This window comes from Abramis brama (assembly GCF_963993115.1).
Source record: "Abramis brama genome assembly, chromosome: 1".
NCBI classification, from domain to species: Eukaryota; Metazoa; Chordata; class Actinopteri; order Cypriniformes; family Leuciscidae; genus Abramis; species Abramis brama.
In genome coordinates this window covers 69926606-69951261 of record NC_139963.1, presented here as the reverse complement: position 1 = coordinate 69951261, position 24656 = coordinate 69926606, and the positions used below count along the sequence as shown (strand labels likewise).

Here is a 24656-nt window from a genome sequence, read left to right as displayed (position 1 = left end):
TTATTAATGTTCCTGTCATCTGGTGTCAATGACATCTATTGTTTGCTACCTTGGCCATTTGGGAGATTATGCTTGCCTTAAATACAAAATAGTTAGCAATGTGTTACTTTACATTTATTGCAAACAAAATCTGAATTTATTTATTTTTACAGTCATAGGTATTGCAGAGTAATAAGTCCTTTACCCCAAATATTATAAATTAATATTATAAATATTATAAATTGTTCCCTTATAATTACACGTGTACTTATAAAGTATGTACAATAATTACAGAAAGGTACGCTGTAAATTCGGTGTACTTACGCAGTACTTTCCGGGCTGTAATCATGAATTACTGCATAAATTATTTGTAATTTTCCATGTTTTTTAGCATAATAGGTCATAAGCTACATACCATGTAATATTAAAATAATTAGCCCTTAGTTGGGTAGCTTAGTTATGAAATACTGCATTTTATTTGTATTTTTCATGGTTGTTACTCCTTTATTCACCAAATATTATAAATTGTTCCCCTATAATTACATGTACACACTCTATAATTACCAAAAGGTATGCTGTAAATTATGTGTACTTGCGCAGTATTATCTTAAGCGTTACCAGATTGGCCATTTGATATAGTTACCCAAAATGAATTATACCTCATGTTTAAACACCATCTACATAAGAGGCAGCGGCAAAAATATTTCACAAAATATGAAGAGGCAGGGTAAAAGTAAAAAGGATTTATTCATGTCCATAAAATCAAAACTTAGCGTTTACACAGGTGTGCCTTTGCTATCTGTACAACAGATTTAACTGTTCAAATAACGCATCAGACCCTCGCGTACATCCCTGCCCTCCTCCTCTGCACCCTGTGCCAGTGGCACCACAGGCTCTGCAGCAACAGGTGTATCCCATTCGTGCTGGTAATCCTCTCCATGCCTTTCACAAAGATTGTGCAGAGCACAACAAGTCAACACCATGGACTTCACCAGTTCGATGTCGCTGTCATTCCTCTTCATAAGGCACCGCCACCTTCCTTTGAGTCTCCCAAAAGCATTTTCTACCACCACCCGAGCCCTGCACACTTTTTTGTTGTAGGTCAGTTGTTCTGCTGTCAGCCGGCCATTGTCAGGGAATGGTTTTAGGAGCCAATTCTGCAAAGGATAGGCAGAGTCTCCTAGCACATAAAAGCCAGCATTCACCCCACTGATGTTCCTGGTGCAAGCTGGGTAGAGGCTTCCACGCTCGACCAACTCCCACAATGTAGATAGTCTCAGAACCCGAGCATCATGCAAACTTCCAGCCATTCCTGCATATGCACTCCAAAATAGTCCTTTTCCGTCAACTACTCCTTGCAGGATGATGGAATGCCAGCCTTTTCTATTAAAGTAATCGCAGTGGTACTCCTTTGGGGCTATTATGGGTATGTGTGACCCATCAATGGCACCAACACACTGTGGAAGCCCCCACCGGTTCTCAAAGTAGGCTGCCATCTCTTTGAACTTCTGCTGGTCAGGGAAACATATCTGTTCTGGAACTAACAACATGCTAGCGGCCTTGCAGAATTCCTGGACGCACCGACACACTGTTGTTCTGCTGACTCCAAAAAGATGGCCAATACTTCTGTAGTCGCTGTTGGTTGCAAGCTTCCATAGTGCAATGGCAACTCTTTTCTTAAGGGGAACACACTCTCTGTAGTTTGTGTCCTGCTTTTCCATTGCTGGATGCACCATGGCACAAAGGAATATAAATGTTTCTTCAGACATCCTGAAGTTGTTCAACCACTGTGTGTGTGTGAATCCTGGAACGATCACATCCCACCAGTCATTTGAGCGGCTGAAAGTCCAAACGGTTGGTCTGCGGCGCTGATTTTGCACCAGATTGAGTATCTAGAAAACAAACAAACAAAAAAGTTAAGATTAATACAATGTCGCAGTGATGGTGGGTCATTTAATTAAAAGTGCAACTATCATACGCCGGATGAAAAAATACATAAAGTATTATATAAAGTATTATAAACATTGTAAGAGTTACCCTTGGACACGATAGAATATATAAATTTGTTAAAATATCTAATATACTGCACCAGAGAGGGAACTTTGGTGTCATTAAAGCACAAAGAAAAAATAGCTTACAGATATAACTATTTTCTCAAAATTATACTTCTAATCTATCATTAACCACAACTAGTATTGCACTTGTAATAATATAGGCATCAACAGATTCATGTAAAAGTTTAATGATCTTAAAAAGTAACCTTCATAGTGCTTAATGAATAGACTGTAGTTTACAGTTGGCACAGTTAAAATCTGGTTTCACAGGCAGGGCTTATTGTACTTATTTATTCAGTGTAGGGTTATTTAATCTATAACAATATTGCTTAGTTAGCACATAAGACGAAATACATTAATACATGACATAAAAAAGTTAGCTTAGCTCAAGCTTACCCGCCTGCGCCGTCGTGTTTGTCTTGCCTTGTCTTTACTCGCGCGGTTGTCTGTCTCGTCCCAGCTCCTTAAAATTTCCCGAATTCCCCTGTATTTTTCCGCTGTGTTTTTCCTTGCAGCATGTAGCCTTTGCTCAAACAAATATTGTCTCTTCCTTGAGATAAACAGCCACACACCGAGAAGCAAGAATAGGATCTGCTGTATGTCCTCCATTGTTGTTTGCGGTGAACTTTCCTCTTCCCGCGCGATCGAATGACATCAAGCTACTTTCCGTCATACACCACGCCTATCAAGTGACGTTATCACTACTTTCTGGAATACACCACGCCTATCAAGTAAGGGTACTGTTGGCGGTGGAAACGCTAGCCAAATCATGGTTAACAGACCCGACCCGTACCGACCCGTACCGTACCGTACCGTACCACTCGGTGGAAACGCGCCATTAAGGGCCCGAGTGTGCTCGTTGTACCACGGCGTTGGACTATTTTCTTTAATCTTCAAGCGCAAAGGAGCAACTGTGTCTAAAGTGCTGGAAAAGAGAGAGTTAAGAGTTTCTGTTGCAATATCTAGTTCTTCTAAGCTATCTGGGATGCTGTGATGATGAAACTGATCAGGAAGATTATTAATAAAGCAATCTTTAGTGGCAGAAGTGATAGGTCTAACATATTTATAACACGGAGTCGGCTTTGCAGCCTTGGCTAAATGAGGTTTACACGAGACTAGATAATGATCTGAGATGTCATCGCTCTGCTGCAGAATTTCAACGGCATCAACATCTATTCCGTGTGATAATATTAGATCTAGAGTATGATTACGACGATGAGTAGGTCCTGACACGTGTTGTCTAACTCCCAATAGAGTAAGAATGTCCTTAAATGCCAAACCCAATGCATCTTTTTCATTATATTAAAATCACCAACAATTAGTACTTTATCTGCAGCCAATACTAACTCTGAGAGAAAATTAGCAAATTCTTTGATAAAGTCTGTATGGTGCCCTGTCTGTAAAGCCCCTTTCACACAGAGATTCCGGAAAATACACGGATAAAGTGACCCGGGATTTGACCCGGGTTCATTTGATTTTGGTTCATTCACACTGCCAGTGATTTTCCGGAATCAGAGAGCGCGTTCACACACAACCCGTGTATGTCCCGGAAAGACACGTGACATCGATGTGACTTGTAATGTCTCAGCAGCGTCTTCAGTTTGCTTATGAGCTGCGAAACCACGCTTGTGCATTTATTTCTCTGATTCGATCATAAAATTGCGCATTTCGTAGGCTACCGTTTCACAGCTGGCGAACGACCCCGGCTTCAGCGTCATCACTACGACACGGCATTATTACGGCTTTTGTTCACACAGCGCGCGTTCCGGGACTGAACACGGCAATGTTACTAGGTCCCCAACCCGGCATCGATCCCGGCATTAAACCCGGGTCGTGTTTGCGTTCACACAGAAGGCGTTCCGGCAATTTGCCGGCAATTTCCCGGGTTCAATGCGCTGTGTGAAAGGGGCTTAAGTCTGTATGGTGCCCTGGTGGCCTGTATACAGTAGCCAGCACAAATCTCACGTGATTTATAATCTACACTATATATTGCTACATTTAAGCACCAACACTTCAAAATAATTATATTTGAAACTTGATTTCTTAGTGGTTTTGAAGATATTACTATAAATTACAGCAACACGTCCCCCTTTGCGTTTAAGACGAGGTTCATGTTTATAACAGTAATCTTGCGGGGTTGACTCATTTAAAGTAATATAATTGTCTGGTTTTAGCCAGGTTCTGTCAAACACAGCACATCTAGATTATAGTCTGCAATCATATCATTAACAATAAGTGCTTTTGAAGTAAGGGATCGAATATTCAGTAACCCGAGCTTTATCATTTGTTCATCTGTATTATATCTGTTTTATATACTCATTTAAAGTAATGTAACCCTGGGTGACGCGAGGCCGCTAGCAGACGGTCGGTCGGTTGCTTCCTGACCTGAGCCCCAGATTGTCATGTTTGAGCTCTAAGACTATGTGCCATATTACTAGAGAGAAGAGCAGCACCATCCCAGGAGGGATGAATACCATCTCTTTCAACAGGTCAGGTTTGCCCCAAAAACTTAATCTGCATTGCTATTTGTACTCGTGAATACGTAGACCACAAGAAGTAATTTTTTTTTTTTTGTTTGTTTGTTTTTTAAATCACATGCTAGCTGGCAACACAGGATTCCATTCATTATGCTAAGCTAAGCTAGCGGTAGCGCTGCCAAACTAAAACAATGCATGCACTGAGACAAAAATGCGTTTGCCCACCTGTCTAAATGTAGGAAAGGTTTGTTTTAAATAAACGGAGGAGTGTTCTTTTAAAAGTGTATTATAACAGTATATAAACTTCCTTATGTGTGATTTAAAGAAGAAGCTTACAAATAAATAATTTTTAACCTTAAATATTAGAATGATGTACCAACTGGGGTTCCTTATGGTTTACTTTACAGCATTAGTTGAGAGAGATTTTTTTCTTATGTACTGTACCTGATAGGCCCCAACTTAATCAATATGGAATCAGAATTATGTCAAACGTTTTTTTGTTTTTTTCACAGGCCTTCACAGGGGAGAGACTAGTTGACACTTCAGGACTGCGCTGTCGTCGCGTCCAGGCGCAGGTCCTTCATCAGATCTGGATCCCGCGGGCTTTGGTAAACCTCGGGATAAACAGAGAGACTAATATAAGCATAGACACCATCCTTCTCATGATGTAACGAGTACATCAGGATTTATAGGAAGTGTTCCCAGTATTAACATGCTTTTAAGACTTTTGCACATTGTACTGTATGTTTATATATGTAGCACGGTGGTCTTGTGAGGCACAACATTTAGTTCCTCCATATAGAGGAATTATAATAAAACATTGATAAACAAAAACTTTGAGTCTCCTCGAGATATGGACCTATCATCCTACCACAGTGAAATAGATACTTTCATTCAGTGGTGTGACAAGAACTTTCTTGTGTTAAATGTAAAAAAGACACAAGAAGTGGTCCTTGACCCTAGAAGTGTATCTGAGTACAAGTCTGTGATCATTGAAGACACAGTGACACAGCAAGTGACATCTTATAGATACCTGGGGTTTTATATGGACAAGCTTCTTTGTTGGAAGTTGACAATTGACAGTGTGTGCATAAAGAAAAACACTGCAATTGTTGCTGTAAAATCATTTATTGAGAAAATGGTTTATAAAGAAAAATACCACACTGAATGTTAAGGTCATTTAGTAAGCAAAAAAGTAGAATAGAGAGAAACGAAACATGTATTAGAAAGCATTTAACTGAATATTAACTTTTAGACAGGAGACGTTGAACTTGAATGTGCTTCCCATTAAACCAGGCCCGAGGCCATGGGTCGCCTGATCAAATGTCTGTCAGTTCCTCCTTAAATACCCGAAGTGTAGGTCTTCCTGCAAATGAAATGCATAAAGATTTGTTTCAATGCACACTGATAGTCATACAAAAAATGTATTTCAACTACAGGATTCAGTTTTAGATATTGAAAAATTAACATCCTCATTTTAAAATATTTCCAGGACTACTTTCTTTTGTGGAGTAAACTTGGTGCCAGGAACATTAATGAAACCTTATTGTAAAGCCTTTCTCTGCTCTGTGTAGTAATGTTGTTGCATGATCGAGTTTCAGGATCTGATGGATCTGCTATCAGACGCCCGTCCTGAACACACCAAACACAGGAGGATCAAGTGTGAGTGTGTGTGTGAGTGAGTATGTATAATAGTGTAGTTTGAGGACAGAAACACACACACACACACACACACACACACACACACCTCTGAATACCAGCTCTGATCACAGTCAGGAATATTGGTTTGATTCAGTATATTAGACTGAAGTCTGTATTCAAACCCGCCGTCAGTCTGAATCTCTGCACGTTTTATTGATTCTGTTCATGTTTCAGTGCTGAAAACAGGAGAGAAATGTTTTAAAGAACCAAATGACTGCAGTTTATTAATATTGTGTTGTAGAACAAACATTTTAACATACGTGGAAAATGTGTAGTGATGTGCATTTAAACCAGTGAAAATTACCCCTTAAAATATGAAGTTTTCAACAAATAACCTTAATTTCAATCTTTTCCTTCCAGAAAGCATCACATTTCAGAAGAAACTCATGTAAATTGTAACAAAACAATGACATGCAGAAATGACATTATTTGAATATGTAGGGCACAAGAGGGCGCTATTGTCACTGATGAAATAATGAAAGTGAAAGTAATTGACATTACTGCAAAATCTGGGAAAACATTAATAATAATAAAAATGCAAATACAAACTCCTATTTGTGTTACAAATTTGTCAAATTATTCAAAACTAAATATTCATAATGAATAGTCTAGTCTAAAAGATTTTTAATTGGGCAACAAATGTAGCCAAATAGATACAGTAGAAACAAAATACTAGTTTGCTTTATCTTATAGTATCTTATGATTATGTTTTATTGCACAAAAATGTCAAAGTATAAATGGCCGATGCACAGCATAAAAGTGCAGAGTTGTAACTTTACTAAAACTGTATTTTTTCTTCCTCCCGCTAATGTCTTTACTCCACTCATGCTGCCATTGTTGTGTCAGTCTTTCAGTAATGATGCTACGGCTCTCCAGTCTGTCAAATGGCACCTCCACCTCCACATTTCCCCTAACTAAACTTGCCCTAGCAGCCTCATTCCCCTCAACCCCCACATGTGCTGGAACCCACACTACACCCCCGCCTCTCTAATCTATAAACACTTGTTATGATCTCCTCGACTAAATCTAACCTAGCCCCTCCTCTTTCTCCCCCTATCACCATCAAGCCAGATAGCGAGTCAGAACAAATGATGGCTTTCTCCACCCCACCTTCTTCCACCCACCTCAGAGCCCATATGATTGCTACCAGTTCAGCTGTAAAGACTGAAAGACCATCAGGCAGTCTATGACACTGTCTAACATGGAAATGAGGAACATATAAACCAAAGCCCACTTTCTTACTCTCAGGGTCTCTAGATCCATCTGTATAAATATCTACTGTAAAAAATTTAACCGTGATTTTTACGGTAAAAAAACGGCAGCTGTGGTTGCAAGAACTTTACCATCAAAAATACGGTAGCAACCCGTTATTGGTTTTACAGACTTAACTTAAAATTTACAGTAATAAACTGTATTTTATTATGTGATATAATGTGAATTTACCGTCCTATTGAAGTATTAATATCTGTTTTGTACCATAATACACTGATAATGAGAATTCACTTTATAAATCCCAGTCAGCGGAAGATTGTGCGCACATGCGTCTCCACCCGAAATAACCATATATGGAGCTTACAACGCCTAGTTTTACTATGCATACCCTCATCTGCATATCATTTGCATATGATTATTCATCCACGTGATAACGTTTAACGGTACAAGACATTACATTAATAAAAATTATGTACTTGTCTATCCTTGTCTTGTTTTTGAATACATAAATCAAATAGTGTAAAATACATTTCATCTTTTCCACTGGCCGAATAGTATTTTTAATTGATTTATATTTTTAATGGAAACAGATAGGCCTTGGGCATTATTTGCACAAAACTATTTTCTCAGACAATCTTGTATTATCATGATAAGAAATTATCTCTGTGGTTAAAACATTAAAACACAGCACGCCACAGGAAAAGTGTTCAAAAACATCCACAACAAATATTTCTATTGATTGAATTTGAATATAAAATTTTTTTGTAACTTCTCAGTAATGATTTCATGTTTAAGTGTTTAACTCCATTAATTTATATTTCTATGCCCATTTTTTGCGTACGCAACGTTTATACATCAGGCCCCTAGACTTTCTATATTCCACTTTCATTTTGTTTCAATACATTTTGTGACAACATCGCCCTCCTGTGGACATCACAACCATTTTTGGTGACAACTTCCAGTTCGTCACATCTTTCACTGCATGGACGAAAAACACTGAGACATGTCTCCAAAAAAAAAAAAAAAAAAAACTAGTGAATAAACAACATTAAAAACATGAACAGCAGCTTCATTTACATTTATTCAATCAAATCTCAATCAATTGATCACAGAGCCAGTGATATTCATACAACATAAAGACAGATTTATTAGAAAGCTGTAGGATACCAGCTAAAGCAGAGGTGAAATGCAGATATTTAGGTCCACAAAATTCAAATCAATATCACTTGCTCTTAAATGACATAAGACAGTTAACCTTAACATGCTAAATTCAATGTAAACCTAAATTAAACATTTTAATAAATTTGTAATCCCACAACAGTTATCCCTAACTTTTTTTTTGTTGCTATCCCTACCTAAACTGATCCCTAGATATGATTTTAAGTTATATTTACATTATAGACATATTAAGAAGGACATCTGTTGGATATATGATGTGTTTGCTGCTGATCTACAGAAATGTTATGAATCTAAATAAACTTACATTTAGCAGATGCTTTTATTCACAACAACTTACAATAGAGGCAACAATATTCATCGTCTACAATGCCAGTTTAAAAAAGAAGCTATATTAGGAACTAATTCGAGTAAAGAACAATCTTCTTTTAAAGTAATATTCTTAAATTAAGGGACATTTATTTGAGAAGCAAAATGACAATGGATAGCCTAATACATGTTGTTTTCTTTGAAACTCACAACATGCATGAAACAAAAAATGGCATGGTGTATCGAGCGAGAGTATAACCATCAGAGGACACGCCAACCCGGACAATCACCACACATTTGGCTAAACGTATCTTTACAAAAGTTCACAATGCTGCTGCAGATGCAATATAATGTAGACAACATTGAATAAATAAATGTTCGTCAGGTTAGAAACTGATAATGAATCACTCAAACCCCTTTATCTAAACATCTCTACATAATCGCCGAACTCGCGCGTTCTCCAAGTCTGTAGTTTTTTAGCTCTTTTAACTCGTGTTTGTAGTTCTAAACGAATCCTCGGCCAACGCGCGATCTGCACTTCGGATTCTGACCGGAAATAGTAGACCATCCGGGTATCTTTGAAACCAACATACTACGATCTGGGATGTACTAATTCTATTTTCTGAGACTATTTAGGGCGGATAGTAGGCTACGCGAATTGGGACGCAGCGTCGAGTCTTCTGAGGTGAGGAGAGCAGTTCACGGTATTTCTCATATTTACACAACCATCACACACACTTTATACAGTTTGATTAAGCGACAGACTCATTTCTGTATTGTTTTCATCGATCACAGCGATACTTGTGCGTCTTTTCTGGCGTCTTCCTTCTGAAATAAACATTTAGTGCAGCAGCAGCGAGCATGAGGAGAATATGTTGAGTTCATTCAGACCTGAGCGATGTTGTGTTCGTTTGTGTGATTGTCTCGATGTTTGGAGTGAGAACTGTTACTGAATGTCAAGTTAAAGTTTGAGATCTGTGAGGGGGATTGATGGGAAGCGATCTCAAGTGTTGCTGTTGCCGTTTTCATGTTTACCTTTATTTCTTTGTCGACATTTATCTTTGGCAGATTACATTTACTTAAAATTGATGTAACGTTAGACACTATATTGCCCCTGTATGAGTAACGAATGTGGGAAAAATCTATACATGGGAATATAGATACATATTAATGAAGTTTGACACAGGAAACATTACATTTTCTTCATTTTTAAGAGTTTTATGATCATTGTCAGTTTCTGTACAAATATGTAACATGTTAATGGAATTACTTTATTGCTATTAATAGTTATTATAAAGGCAAACTATATTTAGATTCAGATTGTTGTAGTTATTTGCCTGAAGAGGTTATATTTATTTAATTATTTTGTTTTATTATTGGTGGTTTATCACTTATTTCGGTGGTTATATTGTGAGAGATTACAGTTTTGTCTTTCAGTAGAGCAGTTTTACAGGCTTTTATCACGTATCCTGACTCAAATAATGTGTTTCTAACAGCAAACACTCAGAATAAAGTGAGATGATCTGCTGATGATCCTGAATGGCTTGTTGAATGAGTGCTGATAGTCTGAGGCTCATCAATATTAGCAGATCTGCTGAAAACACTCTTTATTTCATGACAATAGTTCCTGTTTTCTCCTCATTTATTATGCTGATGTCTTCAGATCTCCTGTAAATTGACACTTAAAGCTCATTTCATTGGTGTCAGCAGACTGAGGTGATTTGTTGGCTACTTTATGCACATTTATTTCTGTGTTTATGATTTTAACCGTTTTCCTTACCATTATTTATATTTGGAAGAATTTAAATTATTTATATTCTTTTCTATATTTCTAGATGCCTGTATTTTAATGAAGAAGCAGAATAATGTTAGGATTAGTAATAAAAATAAGGAAAAATAATGAATTGGCATCAGTTACTGTACGATAAATAGATAGACGGGCATAAATGCTTAGAAGTGTCATTTATTATAAAAACAAACTCAGTAATTTATATTTTTGATTTTGGCAGATCAGCTCCTCCCACTGGAATACATCATAAGTGAAGCTCCTCCCACACTGTAATTCATCATCAGTGAATCTCCTCCCACTGCAATTCTCCAATAAATGCTGTAAATTCCCATCAGCTGCAAGTGAAGACGAGCATCAGAGCATCAGGAAGAGCTGAAATCTGCAAAGACTGAGTTTATTAAAGAGGACAGTGAGAACATGAGTGATCCAGAACCCTGCAGAATGAAACACACTGAAGATCCTGAAGAACAAAGAGGTTGGTGTTTATTCTTCATTCATTCATGATGCTGAAGAACATTCATGTTAGAAACCAGTGTTTCCCACAGAATTAGATTATATTTGCGTTGGGGTGTGGTGTGGTGGGGTGGGGGGTGATTAAGGCACAACAAAAGGGTTAAATATATCATATATTTTTGACACGTATACTAGGGCTGAACGATTAATTGCATTTGCGATAAAATCGCGATATGATGAAATGCGATTTTTTTAACTGCAAAGCTGCGATTATAGTCTGGTCACGTGACACGCGAGAGTAAACCAGTCTGTATTGCAGATGAAGCATCAACTTGGCACGCGACACATATAGACCTGGCTGCAGGAAATAACAGTTTATGTTTAATTTATGTGATTTTGTAGATTCTCTATGATTCTCTACGATTCTGTATTTCGATTAAGATCATTTCAGATTTATGTCTGATCTTAGTTTTAAACACAGATACGTGACGACGCGCGTGCTTTATAAACAACCGTATTCTGCTTGCTTTCTGTCTCACTCACACACACACACGACACCACTCGAACCGTCCTTACGAGAAATAATCTTTAATAAAGTTCGGAAAAGTTGAAGCGAATTACAAGGACATTCGCGGGCTTCATTGCACAAGATATGAGATACGCACAGTCTGCGCGATGTTACTTTTGTAGTGCGCGGTCTCGCCCGCCGGTATTTTACTTACAAATGTTCTACGAAGGCATCATATGTCTTGGAATGCAGTTGGCTTATATATTAAAAATATGAAAATCACAGACAGAAGCTGCTTTCAATTTCAAATACTCACGTGCGTTTTAGCGTTTGAGCATGCGGCTGTGGGCGACTCTGTCTACGTGGTTAAATGTAAGTTTGCATCTCAAAATGCTTTTATGACGCGAAATTAACTGTAATGTGACTCAGTCAGTTATTAAACAGACAGGGCAAACAACATCTTATAATTTCAAAAGAGATTAAAACGTTCAGACAGCCTCTTAAATAGGCTACTGAAAGCACTCTTTGTTTATTGCTTGTAATATTTTTTTCCCACTTTGTTATTTGTTTTGAAGCTATATTTGTTAAAATTATTAACATGTAATTGTATTAATTTAGTTTTTTAATGTGTAATTATTATAAGTAGGGCTACTTATAATTATGTAATTAAATATTTTAAGTTTTATTATTAAGATCAATTAAAGAAAAAAAATGTATCGGCTCATGAGGTGCCTAAAGATTCCCTTCCCTATTTTACAATGATTTATTGCTTGTTTTTGTTGAATAATAGAAAAGATAAAGAGCTTAAAAAATAATCGCATATTAAATCGCAATCGCAATATTGGTCAAAAAAATCGCAATTAGATTATTTTCCAAAATCGTCCAGCCCTAACCTATACACATTTCCATTGTCAACACTTAGTGTTAGATAACTTAAAGACATTGCCATCGCTTTATTGCTATGCCATTGCTACACTTTCTATGACTGCTCCACAGACTTCTTGTTGCAAATTTTGCACCCTTTGAACATTTTATTTTACGGGCCTTTCTGAAAAAAATATTTCAATGCCCTATCATATGTGAAGGTCTCAGGACAGGGTCCATTGGTGGAGATCCTCAAGCAGGTTTAAGAAGATGAGAAGCTGGTTTCGGAGCTTTAGTTTTATTTAGGGCTGGGGGAATTAACACGTTAATCTTTGCGATTAATATGAAATGTTTAACGCGTTAAAAAAAAATAACGCAATTGACGCAGCAATTTATTTATTTTTTTATTTTTTGCCTCGTTTTAATGATTTCCTGTTGCGTCTGCTATTAAAAAGGCTGAAATATGCCGTCCCGCCCCTCCATGTTCGGCGATCAGGTTTCATTCTCGGGCAGCTTTCATGAGCAGGTCTTTTCCGCTCGGTATGTGCGTCGCGCTCTGTGCTCCGCGCGCACACGCGCGTGTGTGTGTGTCTGTGTGTGTCGGCGCGCTCTGTGCTCCGCGCATGTGTGTGTGTGTGTGTGTGTCGGCTCGCTCTGTCGTTAACGGCCCAGCAGCGGCGCGCTCTCCATTCCGTGTGTGTGTGTGTGTGTGTGTGTGTGCATGTACTAAGCACTGGAAAAGTAAAGTCCACTCAAGTAACGTGAAATTTCTCTGTTGACTTCTGTTTGCTGAGCTGGTATAGTCATGCTGGGCAACAATGGTAAAATGACCTGCTCTGATCACATGCTCTGGTAATAATAACTTTGTAGGACTATATTTTGTTTTAATAATTAATAAAATAATAATAATAATCTGTTAAATTGATTATGTTGATTGATTATTGAAAAAGAATAATATATTGATATATTGATGTTTAATATTTAAATATAGGGCTATTTTCTGTTCCTTTTTTTCCCCAGTGTTGTTTAATTAGGTGATTCTAAGTTTAAATATTGATGATTACAAGATTGGGGGAAGCGCAATTAATTACAGAAATTGTGCAATTAATTAGTTTTGTTTTTTTTTATCGATTCCCAGCCCTAGTTTTATTATATTTATAAAAGAAAGATAGGCTGATCCGAGTCTCGGATAATATAATTGTGGAGGGCACTGTATGTATATATATATATATATATATATATATATATATATATATATATACACAGTGCCCTCCACAATTATTGGCACCCCTGTTAAATATGATCAAAACTGGCTGTAAAAAATAAATCTGCATCGTTTATCCTTTTTATCTTTCATTCAAAAAATGTGCAAAATTCTAACCTTTCATTGAAGGAAAACAGCCGCATTTGCGTGTAGAATTGAAGAGTGTGCGCTACGAGCACAGTAGCCTATAGTGGCTGACAGGACAGGAACGTCCGTTTTTCTGAGGTGAAAGACTTTTATTTCACCGTACACATACGTCACTGCCTGGTAGTTCCTATTGTGCTGGGTTTTCTGAAGTAGTTGTGATTCGCCTCTCATAACATGCTCTAAATGCACGCAGAGTGGATTTTTTTTTTTTTTCGTAATCGCGGCTTTGAACGATTACGTAATCGTGGCATCCATAATCGTAATCGCGATTAGAAATTCGATTAATTGTGCAGCCCTAATTCAAAATGTAAAAGTAAACAATCCACTCCACTTGAATGCTAAACGATTGTGTTATTTCTCACAGGGTAATTCACTTGAGCTTGTGTTTCTGGTGTCCCACTTTCACATGCGCATGAATGGAAGTCAGTGCAAGGAAAAGAACGGCCATTAATAATTAAAATGTTTTAGTCAAATAAATATCAGTCTCAAAGTTGGTGTAAAAAATGGCAGTATTGTATATTTTAATGTTAATATCATGTTAGATAATTGTGTCATTGATCAAATACAGTACATTCAATAGTTCTTGCTAAAGAAACATGGGATTCGTGCCTACAATGTTTTAAAGATAATAATTGGAAGATAAATTTACCTCGTTCATGGAAAGTTTAAAGGACATACATTCAATTATAAAAAGGCATCAAATTATCATAATATTTTATAGCAGTTGTCTACTTTCTACTATTACATCAGGGCTCACTTTCATGTCTTTCACTTTATATTTCTCTCTTTGAATTATTTTGATGTACTGAAAATTAAATTTAATAACTTTTTCTTTCCTGTCAGGCCTGATGGAAGTGAAGGAGGAGAGAGAAGAACTGAGTGAAGTGAAGGTGGAGAGTGAAGAACTGAGTGAAGTGAAGGAGGAGAGTGAAGAACTGAGTGAAGTGAAGGTGGAGAGTGAAGAACTGAGTGAAGTGAAGGAGGAGAGTGAAGAACTGAGTGAAGTGAAGGAGGAGAGTGAAGAACCGAGTGAAGTGAAGGAGGAGAGTGAAGAACGGAGTGAAGTGAAGGAGGAGAGTGAAGAACTGAGTGAAGTGGAGGAGGAACATCATGTCAAACCTGGAGAAAAACTTTTGAGTCGCTCAAAGACTAAAAAGACATTTTCAAAGAAAAGCAGAGCCAAGAAATCTTTCACCTGCACTCAGTGTGGAAAGAGTCTCACAAGCAAAGGAAGTCTTGAGATTCACATGAGGATTCACACCGGAGAGAAGCCGTTCTCATGTGATCAATGCAGGAAGAGTTTCAGTCGATCATCATCCCTTAATGCTCACATGATGATCCACACCGGAGTGAAGCCGTTCACATGTGATCAATGTGGCAAAACATTTCTTAGTGCATCAGGCCTGAAGAGACACCTGGCAGTTCATACGAAGGAGAAGCCGCATTCATGTTCTGTGTGTGGAAAGAGTTTTTCACAGCTGCCTAATTTACTTAGACATGAGAAAATTCACACTGGTGTGAGAGAATACATGTGCTTTGAGTGTGAGAAGACTTTCATTTCAGCTAACTGTTTAAAACTGCACCAGAGAATTCACACTGGAGAAAAACCTTACAAGTGTTCACACTGTGACAAGAGATTCAGTCAGTCAGAACATCTGAGATCACATGAGATGATCCACACTGGAGAAAAACCTTACAAGTGTTCACAATGTGACAAGAGATTCAGTCTGTCATCATCTCTGAAAACACATGAGAGAATCCACACTGGAGAAAAACCTTACAAGTGTTCACACTGTGACAAGAGATTCAGTCAGCCAGGACATCTGATAACACATGAGAGGATCCACACTGGAGAAAAACCTTACATGTGTTCACACTGTGACAAGAGATTCAGTCAGCCAGGACATCTGATAACACATGAGATGATCCACACTGGAGAAAAACCTTACAAGTGTTCACACTGTGACAAGAGATTCAGTCACTCAATATCTCTGAAAACACATGAGAGGATCCACACTGGAGAGAAACCTTACAAGTGTTCACACTGTGACAAGAGATTCAGTCAGTCAGAACATCTGATAACACATGAGAGGATCCACACTGGAGAAAAACCTTACAAGTGTTCACACTGTGACAAGAGATTCAGTCTGTCATCATCTCTGAAAACACATGAGAGGATCCACACTGGAGAGAAACCTTACAAGTGTTCACACTGTGACAAGATATACAGTCTGTCATCATCTCTGAAAACACATGAGAGGATCCACACTGGAGAAAAACCTTACAAGTGTTCACACTGTGACAAAAGATTCAATCGATCAGCAGATCTGAGATCACATGAGAGGATCCACACTGGAGAAAAACCTTACAAGTGTTCACACTGTGACGAGAGATTCAGTCGGTCAGCACATCTGAGATCACATGAGAGGATCCACAGCAGAGAGAAGCCGCACACGTGTGATCAGTGCGGGACGAGTTTCTCCTTTAAAACTCACCTGAATCTACACATGAAGATCCATGCAGTGGAGAAACCACATCACCGCATGCATCATTAAAATAGTCCAACAGACTACAGTGGCTCAACCTTAAGTTTATCAAGCGACGAGAATACTAGCTATTTGTGTTCATCAAGTGATGAGAATACTCTGACGTAATATTTACATATGATTTGACAGTTTACTTGAATAAATACCTAAAAAATCAGAAAATTATTTTCAGTTGAAATACTGGTTTAGAAAATATTAAGCACGATTTCCAAAATCTTGTGCAATGCCACGTGCTCTAATATAGATGGTAGGCTTGGCACGATAGTCGGTGTTACCGGTGTTACACGGTGTTCAGTCGCAACACCGGTTTCATCACTTGCCCACCGCAAATTTTTTTTTTTAAAGCAATTACGCAGTATCTGTATTTTCTGTCTCCAGTTGACTAGCGTTGTATGCTCACGCTCAACCATTAAAGCGTGACAAAACGACCGCGCTGTAAGTCCTGCCTATTACACACACACTCTTGTGTCCATGAATGAATCTTTTAACACATCTCTGGCGAACGGCTTCTTCACGCAAAAGAAAAACTCTTCATAAAGCGCAGTGAAATTCATGTGGCATTTCTTGATGGAACGAGGTTGTTCGTTAACTTCATTTTATACGTGCAATTCACACGAGCTCTAAACGCATGCGAGACTTCTGCGATTAGTCAAACTTTATTAACCCTCTGAGGTCTGAGCTGTTTTCTGGGCCCTGGAGGTGTTCTGACATGCTCTGACATTTCTGGTTATTTCTGTTACTTGTGACATTTTCATGGCTAAAGTCTAATTACACTGTATTCAGCACAAACTCTGCTACAATAATATATCAGCAGCATGTATGTAAAAGTTTGTAGTTTTGAGATAATGACATTTATGCGTGGTTTGTAAAAATACAAAAAAAAAATTCTCACTGAAATAAGGCCATGAAACCCATACTGATTATTTCTTCACAAGACTTTTGAAAATTGTATGACGTAGCCTAGAATATTTGCTGCAAAACTATGTGAAAATCACCCTGACTGCTCATTCAGATAAGACAATAAATTGATTTAAAAATGTTACGACGTGTTTTGTGTTAGAAAGCTTTATGCGGGAGCTCATTAATATGTAAGCTTTTTACACCTGAGAAAGACAAAGAACCTCCCCTAACCGCCCTATTAGGAGCTATCAGGCCCTGTCATTCTGAGCAACCTTACACAATACTGTAAATGAGGAGATTTAAAAAAGAATGGCTTTTAAATTGTTTGGATTTATTTACAACACAACATAATCCAAAGATACACAACAAATGCCAAAAAAGCACTTCAAAGACAGAGACCTTTGTGCCATTCCTAAAAACATTGTACATACCTTTCATTTCCAAGATTTTCACTTTACCATGTTCACGTACAGAGACTCATGTGAATGTTGAAGTCCTCAGTGGCATCTGGGCCCTGACAAAAAAAAGTGAACATGCCGATATCAAGAGAAAGGCCTGCACGATTTTGGAAATAAATATTAGATTTTTCTGGTTAAAATTGCTTTTTAAAATTCACAGAATACACACACACACACACACACACAAATGTTTCCAACAATATATAATATAATGAACACCAGGTTTGTTGTGCCTTGTAGGCATAAGGTATATGCGCAGTGCCGGATAAAATAATAATAACAATAAATAACCTATAGCAGTATACATCTTCCAAAAGATTTCAGTAACAACAACTAAGCTAGAGAAAAATATATTGATTATCATGTTACTTCAAATGTTTCCATCCGTTATGATGATATGAAATGAGATAATAAAAACATGAAGCCGTTTGGTGCTTTCATCCAAAATATGATACAGTACATTCAAACGCGATCGCGCTGCAAAATATGATACATTCAAACGCGATCGCGCTGCAAAATATGATACATTCAAACGCGATCGCGCTCAAATATAAAACATTATTATTACCATATACATATCTACGTTTGAGCAGATATCCACAAACACAGTAACAGTAAACACGGGTCTAAATATTAAATATTCCCCATATATCTAGCAACAGTTCAACTGCAACGTGACATTTATGCAACAATAACAAACTAATATGTAAGAATTTCTTACCTTACATCTTTCTTGTCTTCATATCGCATTCTTCTTCTTCTGAGGTAGCCTAAATCCAATGTAAGCTCACGGCGCGTCTTTCAAACTCGCCGAAAAGTGAAGTGAAGTGTTTTGTTGTTGAGGTAATGAGCGAGTCCGCGTTCCATGTGGAGATTTGCATGTGAATATCTTTTGCGTGAGTGGGCGTGGCCAAATTAACTGTAATGAGCAAGCGTTTGAGAAGCTGGACATCTTGTTGGTTTTATACAAATTACTTAAACAGAGAATATTTGTTTTCGTTTTGAATCCGATCATTTAAAAGTACACACTTAAATGTTTATAAAGGTATATGGCTCATAAATGTGTGACAAGTATTCGCTGAGTTTTGTTTCAGTTTATAGACGTGCTCAAGAAAAAAAAGTTCACCGCGACGGAGAGGCAGAACGCACTCCGTTTATTTTCTTTATTTTACAAAAGCACAATGTTTTGATTTGATTGTAAGTGGACACATACAAAAGGAGAAATATCACAGATTCTTTTTTTATATTTCTTTTTTTCTGTATGACCATAAATGACGGAGTAATTTAAGTTTATAGTGTTACAATGTGGAGAAAATCCAGCAAAACGCGCCCGCGCGTTTGTCGACCTCAGAGGGTTAATGAAACAAAATCAGAGGGAAAAGTTTCTTTAATGTATTTTTTGTTTTATTTTTTATCAGTTGGCCGGTCACACGGCTTTCATAGTTTTCAGGCTAGTGCGGAGACCAGGGCCAGGTTTCCAGATAATGATGTATCTTTTAAGAGAGTTCTCTATGTGCAAGGTTACGAATGCTCACCGCAATTCCACGCGCGTTTCCCAAAAATGCACTTAACATGAATGCACGAGAACGCGTTCGTGCTACTTGAGTCGCTGTCCATTCGCGAAGTGCTGAAATGTAACCTTATATCATATGGAATCTTATTTTGAACGTTTAACCTGATGTGACCAGATTAAGTGTTTTAGTTGGGAAGTAGACACCTATGTAGGCTATCTACACTTACTCCAGTCCTACAGAGGGAGTCGGTTGCAGGCTAACTTCCTGTGTTTAGTTTTCCACTAGGAAGTAGATAAAAGCAGTGTGCAGGGTGGATGAATTGTTTGTGGTTGGCCCGGTCAGCGTGCGTTAAGTGCGAGCTGAAAAGTTATTTATAGCAGAAGTTTATCTTCGCGTCAGGCGCAGCTTGTTAAAAGTGGGACGAGTAACTGGTCGGTGCATCGCCTTCGTTCTCAATCAAAAGCAGGGACGCGGCGAGCTGGAGCAACGAGAGCTTTTCATGCATACGGGCGAATTGCTGTTGTAGTTGTAAACAGGAACGGTAAGCAGCTGTTTCTTGATTATCGCGTGCAACTCAGAGAGCGCGGTAAACGAGATCGTCCTTTAATAGAGCTGTCCTCCTCGCTCTTAGCTTTTAGGGATTAAGCCGGATGCCGAGGAGTCGAGTGGAGCACCAGTAATTAATACAACTAGGAGCGGGGATCCTAAGTGCAAGGTAGTGATTCACTGATGTAATTTTGTAATGATTTAATCTATTAATGTGGGATGTACTGTGCCAATTGTTTGTCCCTTCCTTGCTTAAATGTGTTGCACTATTGCTGTGAGTAGAAATAGATTTTATATATTTATTTTGTCAAGTCAAGTCATCTTCATTTATATAGCGCTTTTAACAATGTAGATTGTCTCAAAGCAGCTTTACAGAGATAAATGTATAATTTAACGTAAGATTGTTTTGGCTTTATAGCGGTTCTTTAATAAAGTTATTTTCCAGCTAAAGTTAGTTTTGATTGATTCGCTTCTGTCGCAACGATCATTTGTTTTTAAATTAGGGCCGCCAAGACGACACCATTCTCTCTACACAGAGGGATCCTCCATAGGGAGAGACTAGTTGGCACTTCAGCACTGCGTTGACATCAGTCCAGGTGAAGGTCCTTCATCAGATCTGGAAACGGCCTGGATCCGGCAGGCTGCGGGAAAACCTCGGGATAAACACAGACACTAAAATTAGCGTAGATGCCATTCTTCTCATGATGTAACAAGTACATCAGGATTTATGGGAAGTCTTCCCGGTTCCAGCTGACCTAATCTATGCAGCCTAATATTGAATTATAGAAGTCTATAATGTATTATGTGAACGCTATGTCAAAGAGATGTGTCTTTAGTCTAGCTTTGAACTGACAGAGTGTGTCTGCTTCCCGGACAATGGTAGGAAGGCTGTTCCAAAGTTTTGGTGCTAAATAGGAAAAGGATCTACCGCCAGCAGTTGATTTTGATATTCTAGGTATTATCAACTGGCCGGAATTTTGAGATCGCAGTAGACGTGAAGGAGTATAATGCGTTAAGAGCTCGCTCAAGTACTGCGGAGCTAAACCATTTAGTGCTTTGTAAGTAATCAGCAATATTTTAAAATTGATGCGATGGTTAATAGGGAGCCAGTGCAGTTTTGACAGAACCGGGCTAATATGGTCATACTTCCTGGTTCTGGTAAGAACTCGAGCTGCTGCGTTTTGAACTAGCTGTAGTTTGTTTATTAAGCGTGCAGGGCAACCACCCAGTAGAGCATTACAATAATCTATGATGTCTATGATAATAGCCTTGATGTCATGAACGCATGAACTAATTGTTCCGCATTTGTCAATGAGCGCATATGACGTAATTTAGATATATTTTTAAGATGGAAAAATGCGGTTTTACAGATACTAGACACGTGACTTTCAAATGAAAGATTGGTATCAAAGAGCACACCCAGGTTCCTAACCGACGACGAAGACTTAACAGAGCAGCCATCGAGTGTTAGACAGTATTCTAGGTTATTACGTGAGGAAGTTTTTTGTCCAATAATTAGAATCTCTGTTTTTTCAGAATTTAGAAGTAGGAAATTACGAGTCATCCAATTTTTTATATCAGCTATGCATTCTGTTAATTTAGTGAATTGGTAAGTTTCGTTAGGTTTTGAAGAAATATAGAGCTGAGTATCGTCGGCATAACAGTGGAGGCTAATTCCATGTTTCCTAATGATATCTCCTAATGGTAGCATGTACAGAGTGAACAGCAGCGGTCCTAGTACTGAGCCTTGTGGTACGCCATACTGAACTTGTGATTGATAAGACATCTCTTCATTTACTGCTACAAACTGATAACGGTCAGATAAGTATGATTTAAACCATGCTAGTGCAATTCCACTAATTCCAACATAGTTTTCTAGTCTATTTAAAAGAATGTTGTGGTCAATGGTGTCAAACGCAGCACTAAGATCGAGTAACACTAATAGAGAGACACAACCACGATCGGATGATAAGAGCAAATCATTTGTTACTCTAACGAGAGCTGTCTCAGTACTATGGTATGGTCTAAATCCTGACTGGAAATCCTCGCAGATATCATTTCTTTCTAGAAAGGAACATAGTTGTGAATATACTGCCTTTTCTAGTATCTTTGACAGAAAAGGTAGATTCGAGATCGGCCTGTAATTGACTAATTCTGAAGGATCAAGTTGCATTTTTTTAACAAGCGGTTTAATCATAGCCAGCTTAAAGTTTTTTGGTACGTATCCTAGAGACAAAGACGAATTAATGATATTAAGAAGAGGATCTATGACCTCTGGAAGCATCTCTTTCAGTAGCTTAGTCGGTATAGGGTCTAACATACATGTTGTAGATTTAGATGATTTAACGAGTTTAGTAAATTCTTCCTCTCCTATAGCAACGAATGAATCAAATTTTTCCTCAGGAAGACTACAATGCACTGCCTGATGCGATACTGTAGTAGACGGTTGCATAGTTATAATTTTATCCCTGATATTATCAATCTTATAAGTGAAGAAGTTCATAAAGTCATTACTGCTGTGCTGCTTGGAACCTTCTGTGTTTGAAGCTTTCTTTTTCGTTAGTTTAGCCACTGTTTCAAATAAATACCTAGGATTATGTTTATTTTCTTCTAATAGGTTTGAAAAATAAGCAGATCTAGCAGCTTTTAAAGCCTCTGTAAGCAATCGAGCTCTCTTTCCATGAAATGCGAAATACCTCTAGTTTTGTTTTCTTCCAGTTGCGCTCCATTTTTCTGGCTGCTCTCTTAAGGGCCTGAGTGTGCTCGTTGTACCACGGCGTTGGATTATTTTCTTGAATCTTCTTTAAGCGCAAAGGAGCAACTGTGTCTAAAGTTGCTCCTTTTTGTGTGGTATGTTGTAAGTGAGGTCTTATACTGTGTGAAACACTATTGTGTAAACCAGGGAAGGATAATACAGTTAGGAGGAAATTAGAGATGCACCGATTACAATTTTCTGGGCCGATTCCGATTTCCGATTTTTCATTAAGTTTGACCTGCCGATACCGATTTTAGCCGATTCCGATTTCATTTTTTCTAACCACTTTACAGCACACACAAATATTTATTTTATATCTTTTCTGTAATAGAACATTTTACAATTTGCATAGTACATATTTTTTTGAACAGATAAACGCTATAAAATAGAACTATATAAATTACTCCAGGTGTGGGTAATTCAAACATCTAAAGTGCAGTGTTATGGAAGAACCATTTCCTTTTCACATTCAATATCCAATAATTTTTTATATATGTATTTAGCAAACTAAACGTCTGTATGAAAACAGGGAATGGCAATAAAATAATATATAAATAAAAAATAAATAGCCTTGCAGTATAAAGATATTTCTCAAAGCACTCACACACAGGCCTATTGCAATCACTTGTACAAACTGAATAATAAAACAAGTTTAAATGGGTACATTTTCTATAAATATTAGTCTTCGTTTTCTTTTCTGACATAGCCTATTCCAGTTCTTGTTAAAACATGCAAATTCTGTGCATTTTGGGCGCTTTTTTGTGAAACCCTATTTAGGCTATTTTATCCATCAAAAGTGTGCTTTCCCTTTAATTGAGCGTGAGCAGTGCAGCAAATAGACTCGGCGCCGAAACACGCGCTTCACTGCTCGCGACGCTCCTGCTTGACGCTCACGCGCTGCTCCCGCTCCCGTTGTGAAAGCACTCATCGATTAACATGCACGCTGAAAAAAAAATACGCACTTGCGGTCTGAACGGACGTAATTCACGAGGTTTCCTACATGTGTGTTCCGTGTGCACGTATGATTCTGATGTTGCGCGATGTTAATAATCATGCGGCGCCCGAGTGCATTTGACCGGCATAAAATCGGCATTTGTCAGACTGACCGGCCGGTCGCCGGTCACGGCCGATCACGTGAAAATCGGCCAATTCCGGTCACCAGCCGATCAATCGGTGCATCCCTAGAGGAAATTGTTGCAGTTGGTTTTATGCTATGTGTGCTTATGGTATATTTGTGATTTATTGCAGAAACCGAGTGTTTCGGGGTGCAATTGCCGCTTTCCCCTATTATAAATGTGAGAATTGTATTGTACCTCCAAGGTGTATTGTACATTTTGTTTTGTTTGTTGTTTTCTTTGCTTTCTTGAAGGGGTGGTTTTTGATGAATGGTCTGGTAAACAGTATCCTAACATTGCGCAACACTTACCCAAAGCTAACTTCTAGCGTAGAATTGGGGTGGTTTCTCATGTATTATTCAGTTTGAGCTTGTCGTGTACTGGGTTTCCATATTGCAGGTACTGTGTTAACTAAGATTGCGGTATTTGATACACTGTGTGATAGTGAGGTTTTGCTGTTGGCCATTTGTGTGCCTATGGACAGTATTATTTGCCAACCTTCAATATTTTAATGATACCATTTGTGATAATAAAGCAAGATATTATTTTTTTGTATACCAGCCTCTGTCTTCCTTTGAATCCTTTAAGATACCTGTTGAAGGGAACTAGGTAACACTGATAAAGAAAAGTTCCATAATGTTACATCTGGCGTAGTCGGCTCGGGATTCTAAGGCTGGTTGCATAGTTGTTTATTTTTTTTGTTGTTTTTTTTTGTTTGTTTTGTTTTTGTTTGTCTGTTTTTTTGTTTTGTTTCATTATTGTATCGTTGTGGTACTTGGAGGTACAAGGTTGTTTTGTTAGGGGGGGAAGCGGCAGTTCACCATCTTCAGGGAGAACGTGTTTGGAGACTCGGCAGCCAGTGCTTATCGAAGATCAACTTAGACAATGT

General features: G+C 38.1%; 2 protein-coding genes across 4 annotated transcripts in view; one reads left to right on the top strand and one right to left on the bottom strand.

Moving 5' to 3' along the window:
* Positions 1–17520, top strand: part of LOC311094626 (uncharacterized protein) — a 168387-nt gene extending 150867 nt beyond the window's left edge. For 2 of the 3 annotated variants that reach the window (XM_084132706.1, XM_084132705.1), the window contains 2 exons: positions 10918–11172; positions 14777–17514. In XM_084132706.1, the coding sequence (XP_083988832.1) occupies positions 11115–11172; positions 14777–16488 (1770 nt within the window). In that variant the 5' untranslated portion in view covers positions 10918–11114 and the 3' untranslated portion in view covers positions 16489–17514. Of the gene's footprint in view, positions 1–9469; positions 9594–10917; positions 11173–14776 lie in introns of those variants that run through there. The other variant, XM_084132704.1, reaches the window with a different exon arrangement.
* Positions 708–2864, bottom strand: LOC311098085 (uncharacterized protein). The gene is made up of 2 exons (XM_084138163.1): positions 2430–2864; positions 708–1871 (listed from the first exon to the last, which is right to left on the bottom strand). Exons 1-2 carry the CDS (start codon positions 2640–2642, stop codon positions 792–794), a joined length of 1293 nt encoding a protein of 430 aa, XP_083994289.1. The 5' UTR covers positions 2643–2864; the 3' UTR covers positions 708–791.
* Positions 17521–24656: the final 7136 nt, after the last annotated feature.

Excerpts from the sequence above, each read along its gene's own strand:
- LOC311098085 (XM_084138163.1), bottom strand. The coding sequence starts at position 2,642 with ATGGAGGACATACAGCAGATCCTATTCTTGCTTCTCGGTGTGTGGCTG. Across the intron at positions 1,872-2,429 it reads AAACACGACGGCGCAGGCGG|ATACTCAATCTGGTGCAAAA; the intron begins GTAAGCTTGAGC and ends TTTGTTTTCTAG.